The sequence below is a fragment of the Carassius carassius genome, chromosome 34, assembly GCF_963082965.1.
Source record: "Carassius carassius chromosome 34, fCarCar2.1, whole genome shotgun sequence".
Classification (NCBI taxonomy): Eukaryota; Metazoa; Chordata; class Actinopteri; order Cypriniformes; family Cyprinidae; genus Carassius; species Carassius carassius.
This window is the reverse complement of record NC_081788.1, coordinates 2,820,113-2,844,393: the sequence shown is the minus strand read 5'-3', so window position 1 is coordinate 2,844,393 and position 24,281 is coordinate 2,820,113. Positions and strand designations below refer to the sequence as shown.

The window sequence follows — 24,281 nt, the reverse complement described above, 5'->3', positions numbered from 1 at the left end:
ATGCTCTGGTCCCCTCCCTGCTTACCGTGGTGACGAGATGCATAGCAGATTGTCATCACTCAATGGCTGGATGTCTAAGTGGTGCCCGCAGAATAACATAGGTTTCATAGACAATTGGACGAGCTTTTGGGGCAGACCTGACCTGTTTAAAAGAGATGGTCTTCATCCCTCCTGGGGTGGCGCCGCTCTTCTCTAGAAATATCGCAAATAGTCTTAGTGTTTATACTTGAATAACTGGGGCCCAGGTCAGGAAGCAGACAGACCGGTTAAACTGACCATCTGCTAGCTGACTCACGTCACAGAGGTCAGTTAATTTTCAGCACATAGAGACTCTTTCACCTAGATATCACACTATAGAGACTGTGTCTGTTCCCCGAACTAGAAAAGCAAAAAATGTCCAAACCCAATTAAGAGTAACAATTTAATTGAGGTTCAACAGACAAAAAACTGATGCAATACGGATAAACAAATGATAAAGCTTGGCTTATTGAATATCAGATCCCTTTCTACGAAAACACTTTTTGTAAATAATATGATCACTGATCATAATCTAGATGTGCTCTGTTTGACAGAAACCTGGTTAAAACGTACTCGGTTACTAAACGTAACCTCGGTTCTCTCTAGAAGAGCGAACGAGTACTGCGTCTTAGCTAAGACGCTACGGGAAAAGTCTCTTTTCATATAATACTGAAGCAAAAAATTATCCTTAATTTTGTATTTTTGTAAAGCGCATTTGCAGCAGTACACAGCCATAGGCGAGACTATACGACTATACCGACTATATATATATTCGACTATACCGACAGCAGCCTTGCTTGCAAGGCGGGAACCTCCAGGTTATAGAACCTGATAAATGTAGACGGCGAGGCCCAACCTACTGCCATACATATATCCTGCAAGGAGATCCCAGTAGACCACGCCCACGATGAGGCGACGCCTCATGTGGAGTGTGCTCTGACGCCCAACGGGCACTGATGGCCCCCTGGAAGCATAAGCTAACGCTATGGCGTCAACTATCCATCTGGATAGAGTCTGTCTCGAAACAGCCATTCCCTTGGAACGTCCACCGAACGAGACAAACAGCTGCTCCGTCTGCCGAAAGGCAGCAGAGCGAGACACATAAGCTCTTAAAACCCTGACAGGGCAAAGAAGACTCGAGTCTCTATCCTCTCCTGACACCAGCAGGGCTGACAGGGCAATAACCTGAGCCCGAAACGGCGTGTTGAGGGATTTCGGCACATAACCGTGCCTAGGTTTGAGTATGACCCTTGAGTCATTAGGCCCAAACTCACGCCCCAAACCCCAAACGGGCTCGGTTGAGCTGAAGACAGTTCCGGAATCCGCTGGAAGCGATGCTTTTATGGCGCCTCAGCACAGCGGAGAATGCAGGCTCAGAGAAAAAGGCCAGGCGAGTCCTCAGAGTCACCATGGCAACAGCTCGCAGTGGGGGCATCCGCCGTCAGTGAGCGCTGCATGATCTTCACCCAGGCAGAAGACACAGATGACGTACCGGTCTCCCTCACTGAGTGTGGCTCTGACGAGCCGCAGGAAGGCATCTTAAAAAAGACGCGAGCTCTTTTACGAGTTTGTATCGCAGGGCGAACACACACACACACAGAAAGAACAGCTTGGATATAACAGAATTGAAAGGATATAGGCGCCGGATAGCGCAGCAGGAACGGCAGTGGAAGGCGGCGATGCCAGCAGCTTCAGAATGGCTCGTCCTGCTGATGTGCTTTCTCAGACGGCGCTTGCTTCCTCCGTGATCCAGCGATGCGTGAGCTTCGCTGAAGAGATGAAAAATCAGGTGAGTCAGCCTTTTCGAGCTCCTTTTATAGGTTGGGCCACACCCGTTTCGGCGGGAAGTGGCAAGAAGGGCGCGAAGCGCCCTTATTGGTCTGATGTTGCATCAGCCCGCGCTCGATAGGCTGTGCAGTTGCCGCAGAACAAGCCAATGAGCGAACGAGCCGTCTCGCCTATGGCTGTGTACTGCTGCAAATGCGCTTTACAAAAATACAAAATTAAGGATAATTTTTTGCTTCAGTATTTCGTGAAAAGAGACTTTTCCCGTAGCGTCTTAGCTAAGACGCAGTACGAGAGAGCTCTCGTAAGAGAACCCGATGATTACATTATTTTAAATGAGTTCACCCCCCAAGATTACTGTTATAAACATGAGCCACGTCTAAAAGGCAAAGGGGGAGGTGTTGCTTTAATTTATAACAACGTTTTCAGGATTTCTCAGTGGGCAGGCTTCAAGTATAACTCGTTTGAAGTAATGGTGCTTCATGTAACATTATCCAGAGAGACAAATGTTAATGATAAATCCCCTGTGATGTTTAAACTGGCTGTATACAGGCCACCAGGGCACCATACAGACTTTATAAAGAGTTTGGTGATTTTACATCCGAGTTAGTTCTGGCTGCAGATAATGTTTTAATAGTTGGTGATTTTAACCCTCTGGAGTCTAAGGGTAACCCTCTGGAGTCGATTAACGCGGATACGCGTTTTGAGTCATTTTCTCCTGATTACCCCGAAAAGAACTTAAATTACACTTTCAGTTTTAATCGTACAGATAAGAGCAATACATCAATCGAATCTGTAAATGGTCTACTTTTTTTTGGATACAGACATAATAACAACAAAACTTTGTGCACTTATAAAATAAAGATAACAAACAAGGTGTGCTGTCTGCAGCCTTTGTCTGCGCTGATCTTCATTTACAAACATGTCATTAAAATGAACTGTAACTCCGTGAATACTCAACGAAGAGACATGAGAGAGATATCTATAGAAAGCTTGACATGTCTACTTTTAAACTAAACAAGTGTATCCATGTTGATAATGAAAAAGATGCATTGGGATCAGCATTTATAGACATTCTGATCTATTGGGGTTAGATAACACACTGAACAACCAGAAAACGGACAATTTAAAGTGTTGACAATTTAGCCACTTTATCGCTAGATTTAGCGACTTTTCAGACCCCCTAGTCTGAACCTAGTCTTATTTCCAAAAAAGCGACTAGCGACAGATCTAGCAACTTTCTTGGCCAAAACTTATTTAGTCTCTTGAGACTCTCCCATTCTGCAGCAAGAGCACGAGGTCTCTCTCTCCCAGCGTGCACACACGCCCCTCTCTCTCTGCATCTGCTCTGTTCAGTGAGCGCAGAGAGGAGCAGCACTTTCATTTAAAAAAAAAGAAAGATATTCTGTTGCTTCTATCTCTATTTTACATGCAAGTACAGCAAGTATGTGAGCATAGGGAGGCAATACAATACGCAGACTTAAATCGTTAAGCAGAATCAAAATACAAGCGTCTTATCGAATACCCGGCTCTTGAAAATTTGGAACCGGTTCTAAAATGGAACCGGTTTTCGATACCCAAAAAATGCATTCTCAATTCAGCATCTTTTATTTTTTATTTTTATTTTATTGAGGCAATGGATATGGAATCAGAGTAGTATAGAAAGTAAGAAAAACAATAGAAAGAGTAGTAACAAATGTGTTTTTGTGATTCCAATGTTTTGATCATAGATTATGTCAAGTGTTTAGAACAAGTTTTTGTATACAATTTTAAAACAAATACACAGTTATATGTTTTAGCTGGTACTTTACTATGTTAAGTGGCCATTTTCTGGCCTTTGTATCAGAATCCAGGATTATGAGTGGAGATTTACTTTGTTTTTCTTTTCTTTTTCTTTTTTCTGTGTTTTTGTTTTTTTGTTGCTGTTGTAGCCTTTCAAGACTTATTAACACCAAATGACATACATATTCTGTATACTATATGAACAATAAGGATTTTCTACTGTCATTCACCCTGCATAAAAAATTCAGTTTCTTTAAATGATTAAATATGACCTGGTGACATGTTATTGAAAACTTTTGCTGAGCCATACATTACTTGACATGTGTTCACATTGGGCTCGCTGCCAATTTTAAAATAAATTGTTTCTATGCCTTACCATTAAATGTTGGAACAACAATTGGAGCTATCCGAACTCAGCTGTCTGCATTCCAGATGTGATTGCAATTTCTGTAAGATTGAAAATCCCAAATATTGAGTACCAAAAGATGAGTTTGTACTTAATACTTAATTTACAAATGAAGCACGCACTCCCTAATAAAATTTTCCCTTTTTTTTCATTGGTATCAGTGATATCGTTTCAATTATTTCCATCATCTTTTAATGTTTTTTTCCATTACAGGAGATCCAGGCCACCTGGTATGAGAAACTTCATGAGTGGGAAGATGCTCTGGTCGCCTACGATAAAAAAATCGACATGAATAAAGATGATCCGGAGCTTATTCTGGGTCGCATGAGATGTCTGGAAGCACTAGGCGAATGGTAAGCACATATATCATAACTTGTCAGTTTCTGGAAGTGTGCAGACTAATTCTTGCTTTTTTACAACTTTTTGTACTTTTTATTTGTCAATTTATGTATTATGCTTCAAGATGAATTTACCAAATATATGTTTGAGATGCTGTCAATTGTTTGATGTTATTGGTTACTATTTATTTGTTACTGATTCATTTTAGAGTCAGTATTACATTTTTACCAAACGTAAGGTTTAGAACGTTGCTTAATTTTTTTTTTTGTTGACAAATTCTTAATAATATCAAGAAAACTATTACTGATGGAAAAAATGCATGCACCCCACTAACTGTAAAATATTTAAAAGAAAATGGAATCCTATTATTCATTATTCACTGTGAAAGTCATTTCTCCTGTGTAATATATTCCTCTTAATTCAGGATCACAAGTAGGATAGAATGTGACTGAGTGAGTAAAAGCAGAGATTGGTTGCATATGTGTGCTCACACTAGGGATGGACATGATTAATCGACGATCGATAATTGATCGTTAAGAATTTCTTCGATCACGTTAATTTGTTATCGATTAATCTAATGCATTTTTTAATATCATGCATTTTTTTTTATCTAATGCAGGTTGCGTTGCGTAGTGTGAGTCTTGAAGCAATTAAATGAATTTCACTGTGTGGCAGCAATTAAATATTTTACCACCAGGGTGCAATATTTGACACCCTACTCGGTTATCTGTGATCTTCCGTTTTGATTTCAAAAGAATAATCATGAAGAGGTCACGGCGAAGTGTGGCGTGGGATCATTTTGATTTAAAAAGCGAAATAGTTAACTGCAAACATTGCGATGCCGTGTATAAGTACAACACTGCCACGACTTAAATGATGTACCTGTGCATCCCGGCAACGTCAGTTCCCTCAGAGCGGGTGTTTTCGGCGGCTGGACTGAAGGTCACCAGGTTGCGGTCGCGTCCGCGTCTGACCCCAGATCATGTCAACATGCTTATATTTCTCAACAAAAATCCGTAGACTCGTGCAGAAGTTGTATGCTTGTTACTAAAGTTAGGCAAGGCAAGGCAAATTTATTTATATAGCACATTTCGTACACAATGGTAATTCAAAGTGCTCTACATAAAAGAATAAAACAAGCAATTTTAAAACATTTAAAATTATTAAAAAATTTACTTATTTAAAATGAATTTAAAACAGTTAGAAAATGATTTTACATAAAATAAAATAAAAAAACAGTGAAAATATAGTGCAATCAGTTCGGACATTGCACAGTGCTCATTCAATAAATGCACAGCTAAACAGATGAGTTTTAAGTCTAGATTTAAATGTGACTAGTGTTTTAGCACATCTGATCTCTTCTGGAAGCTGATTCCAACTGCGGGCGGTTAGTTATTTTTCCCGAGGCTTTAAGTAGCATAATTTGTTAAGTTAGCGTAATTGTTAAGAAGGCTAATATCTGGCCTTTTCTTCTGGCTTGGATAGTTTTTAGTTACATTTTGACAAAACCTGTCAGATCTAAGTATTATTATGTTTTTTTATGTTATTGTTTAACATGATTCTTTTATTATTATCATTATTTTGGAACAAATGAGGTCTCTGTTTAAGAAGGCTGGCTCGCAGCTGCAGGTTCCGCTGCATTAGAGCACCACATATGCATGCGCATATATGTTCGGTTTGCCTGAACGTAGTTTAACTGTCTGCCACAAGTTGATCTTGTAATAAAGGTCTCACCTAGGAAAAACACGCTGTATTTTTGTATTCATTGCATTTTTTAATTATAAAAATTAAATAATTAATTATATTATAAAAATATTAATGATTAATCGATAGTCTATCGTTAATTCTCCCGACGATCGACTAAGAAAATTTAATCGAATGCCCATCCCTAGCTCACACCGTCCCTTTGTGCCCTCATAGAATCTAACAGTGCATTTAATATTTGACTTTTTTTTTCTTTACTTTTGAAAGGAAAATCTTAGTGATTTCTGTAATAGTCATTTACTTGGAAGCATGAGGAAGAGTTTGTGTGGCAGAGTTATTGAGGGGTGGCTTCCTGGATTTGTAAAAATGGAAATGGGAAATAAAGGGATATCAATGAAAAAAGGCAACAAATTACTTCATAAATGGTCCTAAGCTTGTTTGCCAGTGTTTGGCAGCGCAACACCCTGAATTGTTTTATATATATATAATATACATAACAAAAAAGTGTGAAAAAACTGAAAATATGTCATATTCTAGGTTCTTCAAATTAGCCACCTTTTGCTTTGATTACTGCTTTGCACACTCATTCTCATTCTCATTGACATTGCATTCTCTTGATGAGCTTCAAGAGGTAGTCACCTGAAATGGTCTTCCAACAGTCTTAAAGGAGTTCCCTGAGAGATGCTTTAGCACTTGTTGGCCCTTTTGCCTTCTGTCCGTGGTCCAGCTCACCCCTAAACCATCTTGATTGGGTTCAGGTCCGGTGACTCTGGCGGCCAGGTCATCTGGCGCATCACCCCATCACTCTCCTGCTTGGTCAAATAGCCCTTGATGCCTTCAGTGTGACTCTACAATTTTCATAGTCATTGAAAATAAAGAAAATTCTTTGAATGAGAAGGTGTGTCCAAACTTTTGGTCTGTACTGTATATATATATATATATATATATGCAGAGGTGGAAAGTAACGAATTACATTTACTCGCATTACTGTAATTGAGTAGCTTTTTTGTGTACTAATACTTTTTAAAGTAATTTTTTAAATCTGTAATTTTACTTTTACTTAAGTATATTTTTTTTGAAGTATTGTACTTCGCTACATTTTGAAACACATTAATTACTGAGTAAAAAAAAAAAAAGAAAAAAAAATCGCTCCCTGGAAACTACGTCACTCAGTAAATAATGGGCAGGAGGGCAAACTGGCGCTAAAATCACAAGAAAGATGCAGACGGACAAAACAGGCGTTAGTGGTGCAGACACCGCTGAAAACGAAACCCCGTCATATTCTGAAGTTGAACTCGAAGGAAATGAAGTGAACCCCTGGTCATATGTATGCTCTATTATGCAGTGTAAGCTGTACTTGCCTAGGAAGACCAAACTAGCAGCTTATAAAATCTCGACAAAACATCAACCCTGCGCAAGAATGTAGAGGTAAGCTAAATAATTGCATCGTTGCATTGGTGGTTAAAATGAAGCATTGACATTTTAGCAAGAGGTTTTGCACAAATTAGCTAAAAAGACCGTGGTGAGGAGTGTGCTATTTTTGTTTTAATGATGTGCGCGCGCATTTATAGTGCGTTCTTTCACTGTGTGATTCAGTCTCCTAAAATGCATTTAGAATGATCACAAAATTGAAGATATAGGGGCAGAAAATTCACATATTTATATAATTTCATATATTAAATCAAAATCACACAAAGAATGCCATCGTTTCCTCCAAAAATCATCATGAATATATACATACATACATATATATAACAGTTCAGTAAACAAGTTAATTAAGAGACTTAAGTTTTAGACACCATATTGCCTTTTTAGCTCTATTTCTACAACAGAAAATAATTCCAAACACAGCCACCAAAGCACAGTTTTGCGTCTCTGAGCAACGTGACAGTGTTTCGTTCCTGAATGAATCAACCGTTTAAATGATTCCGTTCAATCGCAATGACTCACGTATTAACAGTGACTTGCTGACACATACTGGCCATTTTAATTTCACATTTAAAGTATCTTTTGATTTTTTTTAAATAATTAATTTCTTATCATTTCAAATGAGTATTCAACATTTTATGTCTTGTATATCAAAACATTATTCATGCATTTGTAACTGCAGGTTAAATGCATTCTTGTCCTGCACTAAACAGTGTAATACATCTAAATGCCACTTCCAATGAATCTTCTGCATTTCCTCTGCATTAAAAGATGAGTTTGTTGATACTGATTTGCCTGGTAACAGCCCAAATGTTTTATTATTCTAAATAACTGATTCCTTTAATTAAAAACAACTAGTTTGAGATTAATAGACCTATCCCAGGGCTGTCAGACTCAGTTCCTGGAGGGCCGTAGCCCTGCAGAGTTTAGTTCTAACCCTGCTCCAGCACACATATCATGTAGTTTTCAAATAAACCTAAATGATTAGATTAGCTGGATCAGGTGTGTTTAATTAGGGTTAAATCTAAACTGTGCAGGACTGTGGCCCTCCAGGAACTGAGTTTGACACCCTTGGCCTGTCCCATTTTGACTCCCTCCCACTGTTAAAATGTAACTAAGTAATTTTTACTCTGAGTAAAGTTTAAATGAGCTACTTTTTACTTTTACTTGAGTAGATTTTTAGACTGGTACTTTTACCTGTACTTAAGTAAAATTTCATTAATGTAATGGTACTTTTACTTGAGTAGAATATTTTTGTACTCTTTCCACCTCTGTATATATGTATATATATATGTATATATATATGTATATATGTATATATCAACTTTATATAGGCTATTTAAAGTTAACAATCTTACAACATTATGCAATTATTTTTTTATTTTTTTTATTGAAGTACAGTACAATGATTGAAAGTGGGGAGAAACTTGAATTTTTTCTATAATACATGTTGCCAACAATTATTTGGAATAAATTCTGTTATTCTTAGTAGAATATATTATTAGTAAAATATTTCTGAGGTATATTCACATTCATATTTACAATTTTTTTTAGCAGACCAGGGTGACTATAACTTATAGCATAATGGTTGAACCACTGATGGCAGATGGACTATTCTGATGATGCTTTTCATACTTTTCTGGACCATGACAGTATAATTTAGTGGGGAGTCTATGGGACAGTCACAAGCCTCCCGGTTTTCATCCAAAATATCTTAAATTGTATTCCAAACACGAACAAAGCTTTTACGGGTTTGGAACGACATAGGGGTTAAGTGATTAATGACAAAATTTTCATTTTGGGGTTAAGTATCCCTTTAAGCAAGAATCAAGAACAGCGAAAAAAGTTCAGTCAGATGTCTCAAAATCAATTGGATATGTGATAGATGAAGAAAAATAAATTCTTCTTTAGAACATAAAATAAGATTCTCAGAAGAACATTGGTGTACAGAAAAAAAAAACTCTTAAAAATTTAATGAGAAGTGTCAAACAAATCAAGAATCACATTTCTCAATGCAAAATTGTAAAGAATTAGGTATTTCACCAACTACCACACATAACATTTTGAAAAAAATTCAGGGAATCCAAAAAAAATCTCAGTACATGTAGGGCAAGATAGGAAACCTCATTTGAATGTGTTTTCAACCTTTGACCCCTCAAATGGCATTGCATGAGAAACCGTCATGTGGTGTTATATATTGCTAATTGGGCTCAGGAGTACTTTGATAAACCACTGTCATCTAACATAGTCTGCCACTATACCGTTGAACAGCTGAAGTCTTGTGAGAGACAAAATTTTTGATTGCAAAACTTTAACAATTAGTATCCTCAATTCCCATCAATTAAACATTGTAATTAAAAGGAGAGTTGATGTGATACAGTGTTAAACATGCCTCTGTTCCAGCTATTTTTGGAGTGTGTTGCAGCCATAAAAATGTATTTAGATTTACAAAATACAATGAATTTTTTTAGGGAAAACATTCCCTGAACATCTTTCCTTTGTACTTTTGTCAATTAAGTAAAGGTTAAAGAGAATCAAAAATTTACATATTTTAGATTTTATTGCATTTTATAAAACATCTTAACTTTTTCTAGTCAGGGGTTGATTATATGGCCATTTTATTGTAATGCGATTTTATTCTTATTCGGACACTCTGTACTGTAAAAAGCTCTTGTACTGTATGTAGGTTTAAAGTGTGTGAATGCATTGCTCTTGCGTAATTACCCTTAAGTATCCACACAGCAGACCAGTCCACCTCTAAACATGTACTTCATGTACTGCTGTTAAGTTGTTTGGAGGGGGGGGGTTCAAATTTCCCATTAACATTCCATTCCAATGAGTGATAGACCGTCCTTGTGTAAAGGTAACAGAGCCTTTTTTCCTGTCTCGCTTTTAATGTACGTCTTTGTGTTTTAGGCCTGTCTACAGCCAGGAACCTTGTATTTTGCAAGACCTCATAAGTAATGTTTTTTCCAGGTGGCTGGGAAATTACTTCATTTGTTCCAGATCCCACCCCTTCTCCTGAAACCCATATGAGCAGTGTCTCATAGGGCTAATCATGGGGCCCCTTTTTTCACAACCCCCAGCAATAACATACATGGTTTGCTTGTGTCTGTGCCAGCACTGTTAGCCTCAAAGGGACCTTTTTTTTTTTTTTTTTTTTTAAAGGTGCACTAAGACGTGATATGATGTCATGGCTTTTTGCAGTTTTATCACAGCCAGAGCTGTTGCAAGTTTTTTTTGTTTTGTTTTTTGGAGTAAAGTCCCAGCATGCACGCAGACAGAAGCTCTCGCTGCCCATTTTTGGTCTTTATGAACTGAAAGATGGAGTGCTTTTTTTTGCCAGGGCAAAATGGTAGCCTAATGGTTAGAGACTTGGACCAGTTACCCGAAGGTTGCAGGTTCGAGTCTCAGTGCTGGCAAGAGTTGTAGGTGGGAGGGAGTGAATGGACAGCGCTCTCTTCCACTCTCAATAACCATGGCTGAAGTGTCCTTGAGCAAGGCACTGAATCCTCAGTTGCTCCCCGGGCGCTGGATATGTAGCTGCCCACTGCTCCGGGTGTGTGTTCACTGTGTGTCCACTTCTCAATGCTGTGTGTGTGCGAACTTGGATGGGTTAAATGCAGAGCACCAATTCTGAGTATGTGTTACCATACTTGGCAAATGTCACGACTTTCACTGTCACTTTCAAATGCTGAACTCTCATTGTTGTGGGCAGTGCACGCGAATGAGTGTTGAATCCTGTTTTTTTCACAGTTTTCCTAATGCACACAATAATGCTGTTTATTTGTATATTCAATCATTTTTATATTATATTTCTTTAATATACAGGCCTGAAGAACATATTCAGATACCTGAATACATTGCATAAGATTTTGATGTGACTTAAAATAGGTCATAACTAAAAATATTCTGTAATATTTAATTGTACAGATAAGAATAAGGTATCGTTTGAAACTGCAAAGGCTCTACTTTTATATGCCTCTAGTCATAAAAGCAATAAAAAATTATAGAAACATACAATGTGCTTTTGTAAAATAAAGAAAACAATCCGAGTACGTTCTCCGCAGTCTCATTTAAATACTCTATTAAAATAATCCGTATGAAACCAACTCAAGCATCAAGTTTTCCCTTCTCAACTCATTATCTCTGTAACGCAGTTAAATAAACACAAAACAGCGCGATAGCCCCTCACAGAAAACTGCCGCGTACAAAACGCAAAATAAAATCCAGGCCTGGTCCTCTCTCATCCTTCACTGCCGGACTCGAGACCGGTGAGTGGCGCAGGTGTCGCTCATTTCCAATTACTCCACGGGCCTCGGCCCGTTCTCACGACTCTCAGCCCTGCCCCATTCGTCACAATCTCTAATGCAGTCAAGCCCATATGTCAATCTTGTTCTTAACAGCTGAACAGTTTAACAGTATAACAGCTGAAAAAAAATGTATTGAAGCAAAAAAAAGCTTAGCAAGCACCGTGGACACCATAATTCTTAAATTGAAGAGGTTTCGAACAACCAGGATGGAGCAATCATGTGAGAAGGGCCTTAGAAAGAGAGGTGACCAAAACCTGATAGTCATTCTTGTTAAGCTTCAGTTAAGTTTCTCTCATCTCCACATTTAATCTTATGGTTGAGCTCCAGAAATCATATTTGGAAATGCGAAAAACTCGTTAATTTTCATCTTCTTTGAGAAAATGTTAATTGTGTATTTTCCCTTGTCTTGTATAAGTGGGTCCTCCATTTATGTTGAATACCTGTTTGTTGTCTCAGGGAGAAGGCCAGTCTTGTTTTGTTCAGTTCTTCCTAGGTTTTTTCTTGATACTGAGTTGAGTTTTTGCTTTGCTGATTAGTCTAACTAGATTATTTGTTGGAAGAAATTTATTGAATTTGTATTCTTTATTTGTGGCTATTTTAGGAAATGTATTGGTCACAATGAAACCCAGAAGTAAATAAGCTGCAGTGTGGACCAGACTTTAATCCCAATAGTTAAAAGTTTGGCTATTTGAGATGGTTATGTCTTTCTCTCCCTCAATCTCTTTCTCTTTTTTTCCCTCTGTCAGGGGTCAGCTGCACCAGCAGTGCTGTGAGGAATGGACTTTGGTCAGCGAGGAGACTCAAGCCAAGATGGCCCGCATGGCAGCGGCTGCAGCATGGGGATTAGGTGAGGCGAGAGGAAAAAAAAACATCCCTCTTCTATAGGACAGGGATGCAAACTGCTCACCTTTTGAATGAAGTTCACTGTCATGGATTTTGAACAAAAATAGATACTTACGTGAGCTAAGAGATTTTGTTTGAGGCAGGATGGGGGTTTGTTGTGCAGACGCATAACACATTCTTGATATCAGTCGGCAACTGTAACAATAATGTTGTAATATGGATCATAATTCCTTTGTTTACGTTTCAGTTCTTCAGCAATAGAACTGTTTGTGTCCGTTATGGAATAACTCATGCTCAGAAACTGCATCTTGGTAGTAAAAAAACTGCATGGTTTTGCAGTGTACAGTCTCTCAAACAGAATGAGACGATCCACCAAAAAAAAAGTGAATGAAAGATAGGGGAAAGATCATATAATACTGCGTCATCAGGTACTTCACTTCTTATGTTTTGGGAGTGTCCTATTGTCAGTAATCTGTGGACAAATGCAAACTTTGTTTTATACTCTTTACTACAAATTGATTGCATGGTTAAGCCAAGTTTATTAGGGATGCACTGGTTGAATGGCCATAAATCGGAAACGGACGGTTTTTGCTTAAAATACGATGGTAATCGGATGGTTTTCGGTCTTTTTTTCGGCTGATTTTTCCGGAAGTGCGTCCGCATGCACAGACTACATTGTAATAATTTGCTATTATGTCATTTGTATGAAAGTATTGAGTACTGAGGCACAGACAGCAGGAAGCGCAAAAGAAGAACAAAATAAGAGCCCCTTTCCTGCGCTCACTGAAATTGCGTTCTGTACCTGCACAAGCAGCAGTGAAGGGATGTTCAGATCAACTTCTCGCGTGTTGGATGAAAAACGAAACAGACTAAACAGTGAAAAAACTGAAATACTTTTTTTTTTTTGTAAAGTAGAACTTGCATACATGTTTGAAAAGCCAGAAGTAAACGTCAGTTCTGTATAGGATGATTATTTTTATTTTACCTTAAAATTACATGGACTTAATTTGATTTAAAAAATACCAGCTGTAGCACACTGAAAAAAGTGTAAGGGTAATGATTCACATTTATATTTTTTAACTTGAGACAATAGTTATTTATTTTTCATTGGCTCAAGTAAAAAAAATATAGATGCGAATCATTACCCTATTTTATTTTTATTTTTTTAACTGGAAGAATGAAACACTGCATCTTTGTTTTATTCGCACCATAATTATTTGATTTAACAATTTTGGAATAGTTTATTTATATAGCATACTTTTATTTAGTCTAACTGTTAAAGACCTTATTTTTTATTTGAAACCAAATTAAAAAACTAAAACAAATACTGAATGCTGATTAAGAAACATCTTATTGAATGTGTGTTGATTGTGTTGTTTGGATTGTAGAACTATGCAGTTGTTGCCTTTAATTTCACATGATTACAGTTAATCTTTTAATTTAAGGCTAGTCCTATGTAGTTTCAACCCAATTTCAAAAACAAAAGCTAAATGCTGATGTCTGTACCATCTATGTTTGTACTGAATGTAGGCTACTTAAGCCTGGTTCACACGGGACGATTTAAAAATTGTCGGCCGATTTTCCAAACCTGAGAGACCCCACACACGGCGATAAAAAATCACGGCTCTAACAGTTTTGGACGTACAGTGTGTGGTGTGCAGCCACACGGCAAAATCAACACATCACACACGAACTGATTTGACTCCTGAGCATTCCCAGGTCAGACGGGAAATCTCGCAAAATCCCTCAAGATCAAACGTGACTTCAGAGTAAACAATCATGGTGGACGAAGAGGATGCAGTGGCCATAGTTTGTACTTTGTTTGTAACTGAAAAAAAAACATAAGAAAAGGCGATGGTCAAAGAAGTGGAGACAAAGTCCTCCATCTCCGACGTCCACCGGACTTTCTGGTGTGCCATGCCGCCGGCTGTTTTGATTTTGTTTCTGATTGGCTACCCGCCACAGTCCACAGGCTGCGTGATCGTTTGTCCTCGGGGGACACCACACACGAGAAGAAATCGGGCCAAATAAATCCAACATGTTGGATATCCCCGATTTGAGATCGGAGCGGTCCCGACGTCCTTCCCAGCAGAGGAGAGCAGTCTTAACACACCACACACGGCAGGAATATCTGATCAGATTATTTTACGATAATCGGAGTATCCTTAAGATTGTCGGAAGGTGTCAATCGGGGCTAAAATCGGCCTAATTATCCTGCCGTGTGAACCAGGCTTTACTGTGCAGTTACTGCCGTTAATTTAAGATGGTTAAGGTTATTGTTTTCAATAGCCAAAAGCCAGTTTGGCCTATTAAATACCAAATAAACATCTTGTCTATGCATACTTTCCTTCTTTCTTGTCTGTTGCTTAAAGAAAAGAAAGAAAAAAAAATCGGAATCGGCCAGTTTGCTTGTAAAAAATCGGTATCAGAATCAGCCATGAAAAATCATGAACGGTGAATCCCTAAAGTTTATGTCTTCTTAATGATGATTCTGGCTCCTGTATAAGCTCAATACAAAAAAGAATATTGTTTGCTGGTTTTACAGCTGCAAAAAAAGACAATAATACAGAACTGGTTTACACCGCACATGTGTGGGAAAACTATCGGATGCATAGTCTTCTTAAAATAGTGTCCGTTGAATGTAGAACAGCACAAATTAATTAGGCCAAATGTAGTACTATTGATGATTGCCAGTTTTTTTTTATTTATTTTTTTATACTGGATTATATAAAATATATATTTTTTTCTCTCTTAATGGAATATGTAAATTGATTATATGTCTGTTTATGTTGTCGTTTTATCCTGAATGGATGTTAAGTTGTTATTTGTTATATGTAAAAGATAATAAAAAGTTGATGACAAAAAATATATATATTATATTTGTTTGTATAATATAATTTTTTCTTTGTTTGTTTGTCAGGCCACTGGGACAGTATGGAAGAGTATACTTGCATGATCCCACGAGACACCCATGATGGAGCTTTTTACAGGGCAGTGCTTGCTTTACATCAGGATCTCTTCTCATTGGCTCAACAGGTACTGCATAATAAACAACTTAAGAGAGTTATTAAATAAACAGTATATAAACTGCCTCTCACCTCGTTTATCATCCTCTAAAAATGTCTAACTCGCATGGAAGAAACAACCAGAAGGAAGAAAGATTATGATTGCAACAGTTGCCGTGGTGCATTGTCTCACAGGCATTATGTAATATTGGTCAAAGACTACCCTCAATCTGCACGTCAGACAACTTGGCTGACATACGGTCACTGCGGTGATGCAGTGTTCCTTTTTCCAAAACAAGCGTGACTGTGAGCATGTGTGTGTGAAAGAGAGAGAGAACGATTGTGAGATGAGCTCATACACTTAGAGAACATCACAGTCACACCCATTTATTCTGTATTCACCATTATTATCCTGTCTATCCCACCTGTTCCATTACTCGAGAGGATTTTATGATTTTGTTAAGGTTACTTAAATTAAACAGTAACATCATAAGTCCGTCCAGTTTAAAGCTGGAAAGGAAAGTAGCTATTGACAGAATGAGATCAAGCCATGCTTCTGGTCAAAGGTAATTTTGGATACCCAGGAAACTCATTACATTGATCCCTAAATCTCTTGTAATTTTTTGTGAAGGTCTTTTTCAGTTATAAAAAAAGGTTTAAAGGGGTCAATAATTACTAGAGGTCGACCGATTGGTTTTGCCGATTAATCGGCCCCGATAGTTGATTGCTGGAGCAACCAGTTATCTGCAAAAATCCATGCTGAAATTTTTCGGGTTGCGTTATTTGCTGGAGCATCTGAGAAGGCCCTGTTTTCATTATACAGTGCAAGATTGGCCTCTAGTGGCGGAATTGACAAACAACATGTGCTATTTGTTTACACACGAGATGCTGCAAGCTGAACAGAGGGGGAAACTTCAGCCCCGTAATTAAATGCAGCTGACAGAAAATCCTGCCCTGCCACAGAGCGCCATTCACATATTTTTCTGTTAAATTACATTATATCCGCCCGAATTGTTGTTAATTTACATAATGAATGGTATATTGAGCATTTTCATTGAAACGTTTATCTTTCTGTGGCTCTAATAAAGTCTGTATGCTTCATTAATAGAGCTATAATATAGATCACTCTTTCCGTTTGCTCCGCTTTTTTAAACACTGAACTTCAATCTAATCTATGCCTTATTGTTCATTCTTGAAGTAAACTTGTGTCCATTTGGTGAATTAATAAACTGTTTTAGACCGCTGCTCAAGTTGAATGTGATATGTCCGGAGTGTGTGTGATACGGGTTAGTTCTCCTAGACTCAGCGCTGCTCTTCTATTTTGATTAGATAATCGTTAAGTGTTCAAGAATAGAAGCAGTTAAAGTGTGAGAATATAAATTGTGCTGGTATAATTGTATGACCCTATGATTTCCGTGATGCCGAATTCACAGTTTAATGTGGAATATCATGGAATTGGTCAAATTAAAAAGTTAATCACAAGTAGGTCATCATTACACTTAAATGAAATTGTGATATGGATTAGTATCTTTAACTATTAAGCCGCAAAAGTTGATTTAAATATAAATCCTGCATGTTCTGAGTGTCTCTGTTAATGAATGGTGCAGACGCAAGGTTTAATTTATTACACATATACTGAAGCACGTGTAAAAATAAAAGTCAGGTTTGTTTTGAAGTCTATTTTTTTCAGTAGAATGTACATAGCCTACTACTACAATGAAATAATGGGATAATCACACAATAATTCTTCCATGTTTTAATTTAAAGAGTAAATAAAAAAAGTTTGCTTAATTTTCAGTAATTAAAAGATAAATGGAAAAAAAAATTAATAATTAAGTTGTTTTATGCATTCAAATAACTAGACATACTAAAACACAGAATTTGGTAACAATAAAAAATATGGTTATATTTCATATGGCCCTAAACGTAATTTTTGTTAAACTTTTATTAAATTGATGCTAAATGTATAAGTTTCACGATTTTAAATAATTAGACTTGATGTTTGATTAATAAACATTAATTATAACTATTAAAAAGGTTTAAAAAGTAAAAATTAAAAAAATTAAAATGAAAAAAAAAACTTAATCCAGAAAAAGTTCAAACGAAAAAAAAAATGGAATGTTTTCCGAGGTACCCTTATAATGGTAGTATGATTTTTACTTAAAATGTCATAATTTACACATAAAAGGCCATTATCTATCTACCCAGATTTTAGACCTCTGACTTAAATTCTCTACGTAAAAGGTTGTGATTTCATTGTAAACGCCCACTGCTATGATTGAGCAACATCTTTACATATTAAATAAATATTACATGTGGCACTCTTTTGAAAATGTTTTCTTGTATTTACTGTAACATCAAGTAATATCAAGGATGATATAGGTCCAGATTTCTGTGCAGTTGGTCAGCATCGTACTGTAGGCTTTTATCCACCAAAATGCAGATCATCATCCAACAACTGTTGACAAAAATGTGATTTGGGGAGGCATTGCTATTTTGATAACAATCTATGTAATCCATGCTGACAAGTCTCTAGGTCAAGTGAGTCAAGTTATATTCATTTATATAGAGCTTTGTTCAATACAGATTGTGTCAAAGCAGCTTCAGAATAATAAACTGGAAAAACAGCATCAGCTTTGCAAAGTTCTTCAGTTTCAGGAAACAATCCTTTCAGTTATAATTACAACTTCATTTTGTAATGAAGCTGCACTTAGCGATTTTTTTGGGCCTAAGCACCAATAGGTCTTTGAAGACATATATGACTGGCATAGATCTTTCCAAATATATTGTGTTTGTACTCAAAAGCAGGGCCTTCGCTAGTGGGGAGAAAGGTGGTGACGATTATAGGGGCCTATGGTTGTGGGGTGGAGGCGGCAATTTCAACCGACTGCCCAAGGCAAGGCATGCCCAGCATGAACAATTCTCAGGGTAGTTGACTGAAGTCACTGAAAAGCTTATCATTTGCATGTGTTTTTAAGCCTTGCCTATTTGAACATTCAAGAGATTTTAAAGCATTGTAGCACAAGAAGATGCGAAAGAACTCAACTGAGTACTCATTGAACTAAGTTTTCTTTCATGTGTTCTTACATTCAAACTAACAAAAATAACTTGCCATTTAAACATGCAAGCAAAAACAATGTGAAAGAGCTTATTTCAGCACCCGTTCGTTATGTTCTGTGCAGCGCGCACACAGAGAGCTTTGGTTTTGGGTCTTTTTGTGCTTGAACAGACAAATACATACAAAATTATGTTGACATACCCATCTTGACGAGTATCCTCGAAACACTGTTGGTTATGTCTTAAGTGAACTTAAACTTCTGAGAAAGAAATTTACTTGCTTCTGTCACTTTTTTAATGTTACTCCAAGAAAAAAAATATATATAGCTTAGCTTGGTAGGAACTCATTGTGACTGATAATACCAAGTTACCATACAAGTTAATGTTTTTGAACATAATATTTAATACAATTTATATAGTATAGTAAATACACTGGATAAAATCCTTCGGAAAGGGATTTTAGTGTGACCGGCAGGCTGAAATCATGTTGGTAGAGTTTGCTGTAGAATTCTAGAATATTGATGGGTGTCTGTGGTCTTTCCTAGTTGTTTAGGTCTGTGGTACAGTCTTGGCTTTGCTTAAAGAGATCTGTATGTGTGTGTCTACATGTCTATGTGAGCAAGAAAGCAGTAGAATGAAAGCATGCTTTCCATACAGTAATGTAATTCAGTGGTAAAAACATACAAATTATCTCTTTATTTATTTATTTATTTTTTGGCCTATTGTGTATCATACTTGTTTTCTTGGTCAGTGTCTCTTTGGTTTTTGGATTTTTTGCTTTTGTTTGCTATAAGGTCCTTTGAATTAACCAAAATAATTTGTAGATGGAACATTTTATAGATGTGTGTTCATTGAAAAATAGTTACAACCAGAATCAAGCATTCAGCAACACTATGGTATAATGTGTGTTCATGTGATTTCAGTGCATTGACAAAGCCAGAGACCTACTGGATGCTGAGCTCACCGCCATGGCTGGAGAGAGTTACAGCAGAGCATATGGGGTAAGAGCATATACCTCAGTCTCAATATGGAAGACTGGCCCAAGTCAAATAAGTCAATGACACAAGTAATGTAAAGCTTTTCTTTGTATTGTTCTTTGAGTAATTGTGGTTCAGCATGTGAGCTAAAGAGAGACCATTTCAGGAGAGACTATTACATAATAAGACCAAACCCTTGTCTCTGTATTTCATTATTCCAGCTTGAATAAGGTTTTAATTAACACATGCACACACACACATATACTCTGACATTGGGTGAGAAAATTAGTTTTTATGGATCTAATCTTTTCTTTCCTCAGTTGAACTGTTTTAATTTAAGATGATTTGAATGTTTATAGAGTGCATACAAAAGTATATATAGTCAAGGCACTTCAAGGGGAGTAAGTGTCTTTTTCATTCTGTTTATCTTTCTCTCTCATAGGCCATGGTGTCTTGTCAGATGCTGTCTGAGTTAGAGGAGGTGATCCAGTATAAACTGGTTCCTGAGAGGAGGGACATTATAAGGGAAACATGGTGGGAGAGGCTTCAGGTAACAGCATTGTTTTTCACTCCACACATACCAAGTTAAAAGGAGTATTCAGGGATCTATATGTATGTCTATATAATCAAAGTTAAATTAATTACAAAATAATTTTTGCACATGTATATTTTTAACTGCCTCACTACATGTTGCCATATAAACAGTAAGTCAGAAGCAATGCATTAATTCCAAGTTTCACAAAGGACGGATTCATCAGACTGATGTGTTGCTTTATCAGTAATCCTGTCTTGACATGAGCCGCATTTCCACCGCAGGAACTTTACCCAGGAACTAGGGTCTTTGGGCTGGTACTCTGTGTGTTTCCACCGCAGGAAGGTAGTAATTTTTCAAAGTTCTGGAACTTTTTGGGGCAGGACTTGGGCACTAAACATGCTGATTGGTTGAGTTCACGCAGCATTGTGTTTTGCCGAGTTCGGAGACGTGAGCTCCACGTGATCAGTGGGAGCTCAGGGATCATGTATCCGCAGAGAGAAGTCTCTTCTAGGCTCGACCTTCTGATATGGGGTCAACGGGTCTGGGGGGAAAAAGTTCCTGGTACAAATGTTCCGGGTAATTTTGGTGGAAACGCGGCAATGGTTGACATTATGTGTGAAAACATTTTGTGGTTGGCTTGACATCAGCTCAGCAGGGTGTCTTGACATAGTGTGTAGGCTTGTGTTTCTTTTATATACTCAGCTAGTGCCACCGGGGAAAAACAAACATTTAACAGTGAGAAATAATGCTGCCAACATGCAGACATTTCCATTCATAAAGGAAGGTGTGAAAGTGCAGAACTGATATATTGTTGACAAGTAAATGTTAGTCAGCAGTCAATTGGTCAGCTTCAGTCCAGGAGAATTACACTCAGAACTCAGAATAGTGTGATTTGATGTATTCGAGGTGGGTCATGTACAGTCAGTTTTTCATCCATATCCGCTTTCAGGTTTATTCAACCTCTTATGTGTAGAAGTAGCTTATTCTGGCTAAGGACTGCCCACTTTGTAATCTTAAACTAACTCATACTTTTGCCAAAAGTCAGTACTGTTTTTTTTCGGACTATAAGTCGCACCTGAGTATAAGTCGCATCAGTCCAAAATTACGTATGACGAGTAAAAAAATGTATATAAGTCGCACCGGACTATAAGTCGAATTTATTTAGAACCAAGAACCAAGAGAAAACATTACAGTCTACAGCCGCGAGAGGGCGCTCTATGCTGCTTAGTGTAGGCTACAGGAGCATAGAGCAGCATCTCTGGCAGCATAGAGCGCCCTCTGGCGGCTGTAGACAGTAATGTTTTCTCTTGGTTCATTTCTCCTGGTTCATGTCAAATTAATTTTGATAAATAAGTCGCACCTGACTATAAGTCGCAGGATCAGCCAAACTATGAAAAAAGGTGTGACTTATAGTCCGGAAAATACGGTAGTCTGGCTATGCTATGATAATAACTAGACGCCTAATTCAGTCTTCATATTTTTGTCAACACATTTTGTCAAATTAAAGGCTAACAAACTATTTTTTATAGCTGTTAGCTGCTCAGTTTCTTGCCATTTATGTCAAAAAACTTCATAGAGTCTAATGTTACCAACCAGAGCTTCAGCATAGTCAGTGCTGAGTAGATAAATTGCAAATTGTAGTCTGTTATTGATTTACAAATTACACAACAAAAATTGAAGTTCGTGACATGATTTATAGATTACTAGGTAATGTATTCTACTGTTTAATTACTTCATAATATATCATTTGTGACATATATAGTTCATCATATTGAGATAAAATAATAATAATAATAATAATAAATCCCAGTCTGGATCTCCCAAACTGGATTTAATGAAATAACTGCAGGGGGTTCATGCGTTTATGAAAAGCCAATATTCAATTGAATAAATAAATAAATGAAAAGTTAAATTAAAGCTAATATCTTACTTGGGAAAAAAATAATCCAAATAAAATGATTGAACATTACAAATAGCAATGACATTACACATACAAAGTTCTTTAGGTTTGAAGTACTTTAAGTCCAGACTTTTGTCCAGATCAATAATTAGTGAGAATCAGCAGATATGATGAAAACATAGTGTTTCCCAGCTGTTTATCTGCAGTGTTTAGTAACTTATATTATTATTTGTTTCATGCGTGGTCTAATTGGCTGAGGTGCTTTGTCCCCAAATTAAGAAACATGGATCACAAATGTATTTACATCAAATTTACTTGGCCATTCTATGTTGTGAATATAGCCAAAGCTAAACAGTATGACACACTGTAGAATTATTTTGAAAAGAAAATCGGACAAAAAAAAATAAGCCATTGCATGAATTATGAGCATAATTAGAGCTGGGTACCGAACTTCGATGCCTTTATGGTATTGAACGAAAAACTTCGATACTATGAGTATCGAAAAATTATTTATCTTTCGGTGCCAAATTTAGGTTCCTAAAGCCAAGCGGACGTTTTTTTTGCCAAGCGGCTGTGTCTGTGTGAGCTTATAGCATACGTGCATGTAAGGGGAGGATTTCTGAAGATACTCGCAGTCACACAACACAAGTGTAGTTGTTTTTTCTCAAAAGTTTCCGTTTTACAATGCCAAAGAGGTCTAAAGTGTGGCTACACTTTATAAAAGTGGTTGCCGAGTCAGCAAAGTGCAACAGATGCGATAAGAGTATTGCAACCAAAGCCGGTGTTAATGAAGCATTTGTTTGGATGAGTGTTTTGCCCTCCCTCCCTGTTTAGTTTGATCTACTCCATTGCGTATCTTGAAACACGCCCCCTTTCACGTCGTCTAAAAAACAGAGAGAGAGAGACAAATTTATCCGGTACAGCGAATTTCTCTAAGCAGCACGCCACTGTATACGTTCACTTAAAACATATCCGACTGTGTTTACGAGAATACTTGCAGAGACAATTATTTTGATATAATTGTGTGTGTATGTGTTCATTCAGAAGTTATGGTAGGCGAAAGATGAATTAATTCTCTGTACTCGCATTGTCTGAAATGCTGCTTGCAGCGTGTGCTTTGAATGAGTGAGCGCAAGCTCCGAACGCGCGCAAATTGTTTAAGTCGCTTGAATCAGCAAGATTTAGAAACAAGTGCAAACGATCAGCTACGATCCGTTTCACCCCTTCAAGCGAGTTAACAACGCGAATCAAGTTAGGAATTTTACATCACTATTCACGATAGCCCATCGGACTGGAAACACAATAGCCCCGGGACGTGGGGCTAACGATTTTGCGAGCCCTGCACCTCAGATCTATCCAGTTTGTGAAACGCTGGTTTCCACACTGGTTTCGTTAAACAAAATAAATTATTAATTTAAAAGATTGACTCAAAAGAATCATCGGTTCACTAATCGGATCATGAACTTGTATTACCGAGCCAAAGATGATCTATTATTGAACATCTCGAGTGAATAAAGACTTCAAGTTCATCTGTAAAGCACATAAAGCTATCGTTTGAGTTTATAAACTTCTATTTCATGCATGATTCGTATGGATCTGCTAACTGAATGCAAAGTGTGAGTTCTAGAACAATGTTTGTGTCTTGATGATCATGTATCGCTCACTAGTCGCTAAATGAACAGCTGCTGTTCTTTTTTTTTTTTCAACGGAGGATCAGTTGGTTAAAATCCCCAAACTGTTTACTTAAATATTAAATTAATAAATGACATCAAAACAGGGGCGTTTGCGTTATGATGTGGTGGGCTGCTGTGGGCCAGAAAATCCAGGGCAACTTTTTGGTCCCAGTCCGCCCCATGAATGGCGCACCCCTATCCAAAAAGCACAACCAGTTGTATTAATAATGTTATCCTGAGTGTGAAGTGTTACCAGAATTTGTTTTAATTAAGGTGAAAAATAAAAGTTTTGTGTTTACTGTATTTGTGTTGATGTTGAAATGGATTTTAAAACATATGGTATCGAAAAAAGTATCGTTAGGAACCGGTATCGAAACTGAGGTATCGAAATTGGCACCCAAATACCCAGCCCTAAGCATAATATAATGTAATTAGTATTTATTCTTTTTAGAATCTGATTACATAACATTATATGTAATAAGTTACTACCCAGAACTGAGCATAGTTTACAAAAGT

General features: G+C 37.3%; 1 protein-coding gene across 1 annotated transcript in view; it reads left to right on the top strand.

Moving 5' to 3' along the window:
* LOC132115321 (serine/threonine-protein kinase mTOR) overlaps positions 1-24,281 on the top strand; it is a 182,706-nt gene that overhangs the window by 99,059 nt on the left and 59,366 nt on the right. Inside the window, exons 30-34 of the mRNA XM_059523721.1 lie at positions 4,205-4,344; positions 12,522-12,622; positions 15,539-15,654; positions 19,604-19,681; positions 20,100-20,207. Of these exons, the coding sequence (XP_059379704.1) occupies positions 4,205-4,344; positions 12,522-12,622; positions 15,539-15,654; positions 19,604-19,681; positions 20,100-20,207 (543 nt within the window). The remainder of the gene's footprint in view (positions 1-4,204; positions 4,345-12,521; positions 12,623-15,538; positions 15,655-19,603; positions 19,682-20,099; positions 20,208-24,281) is intronic.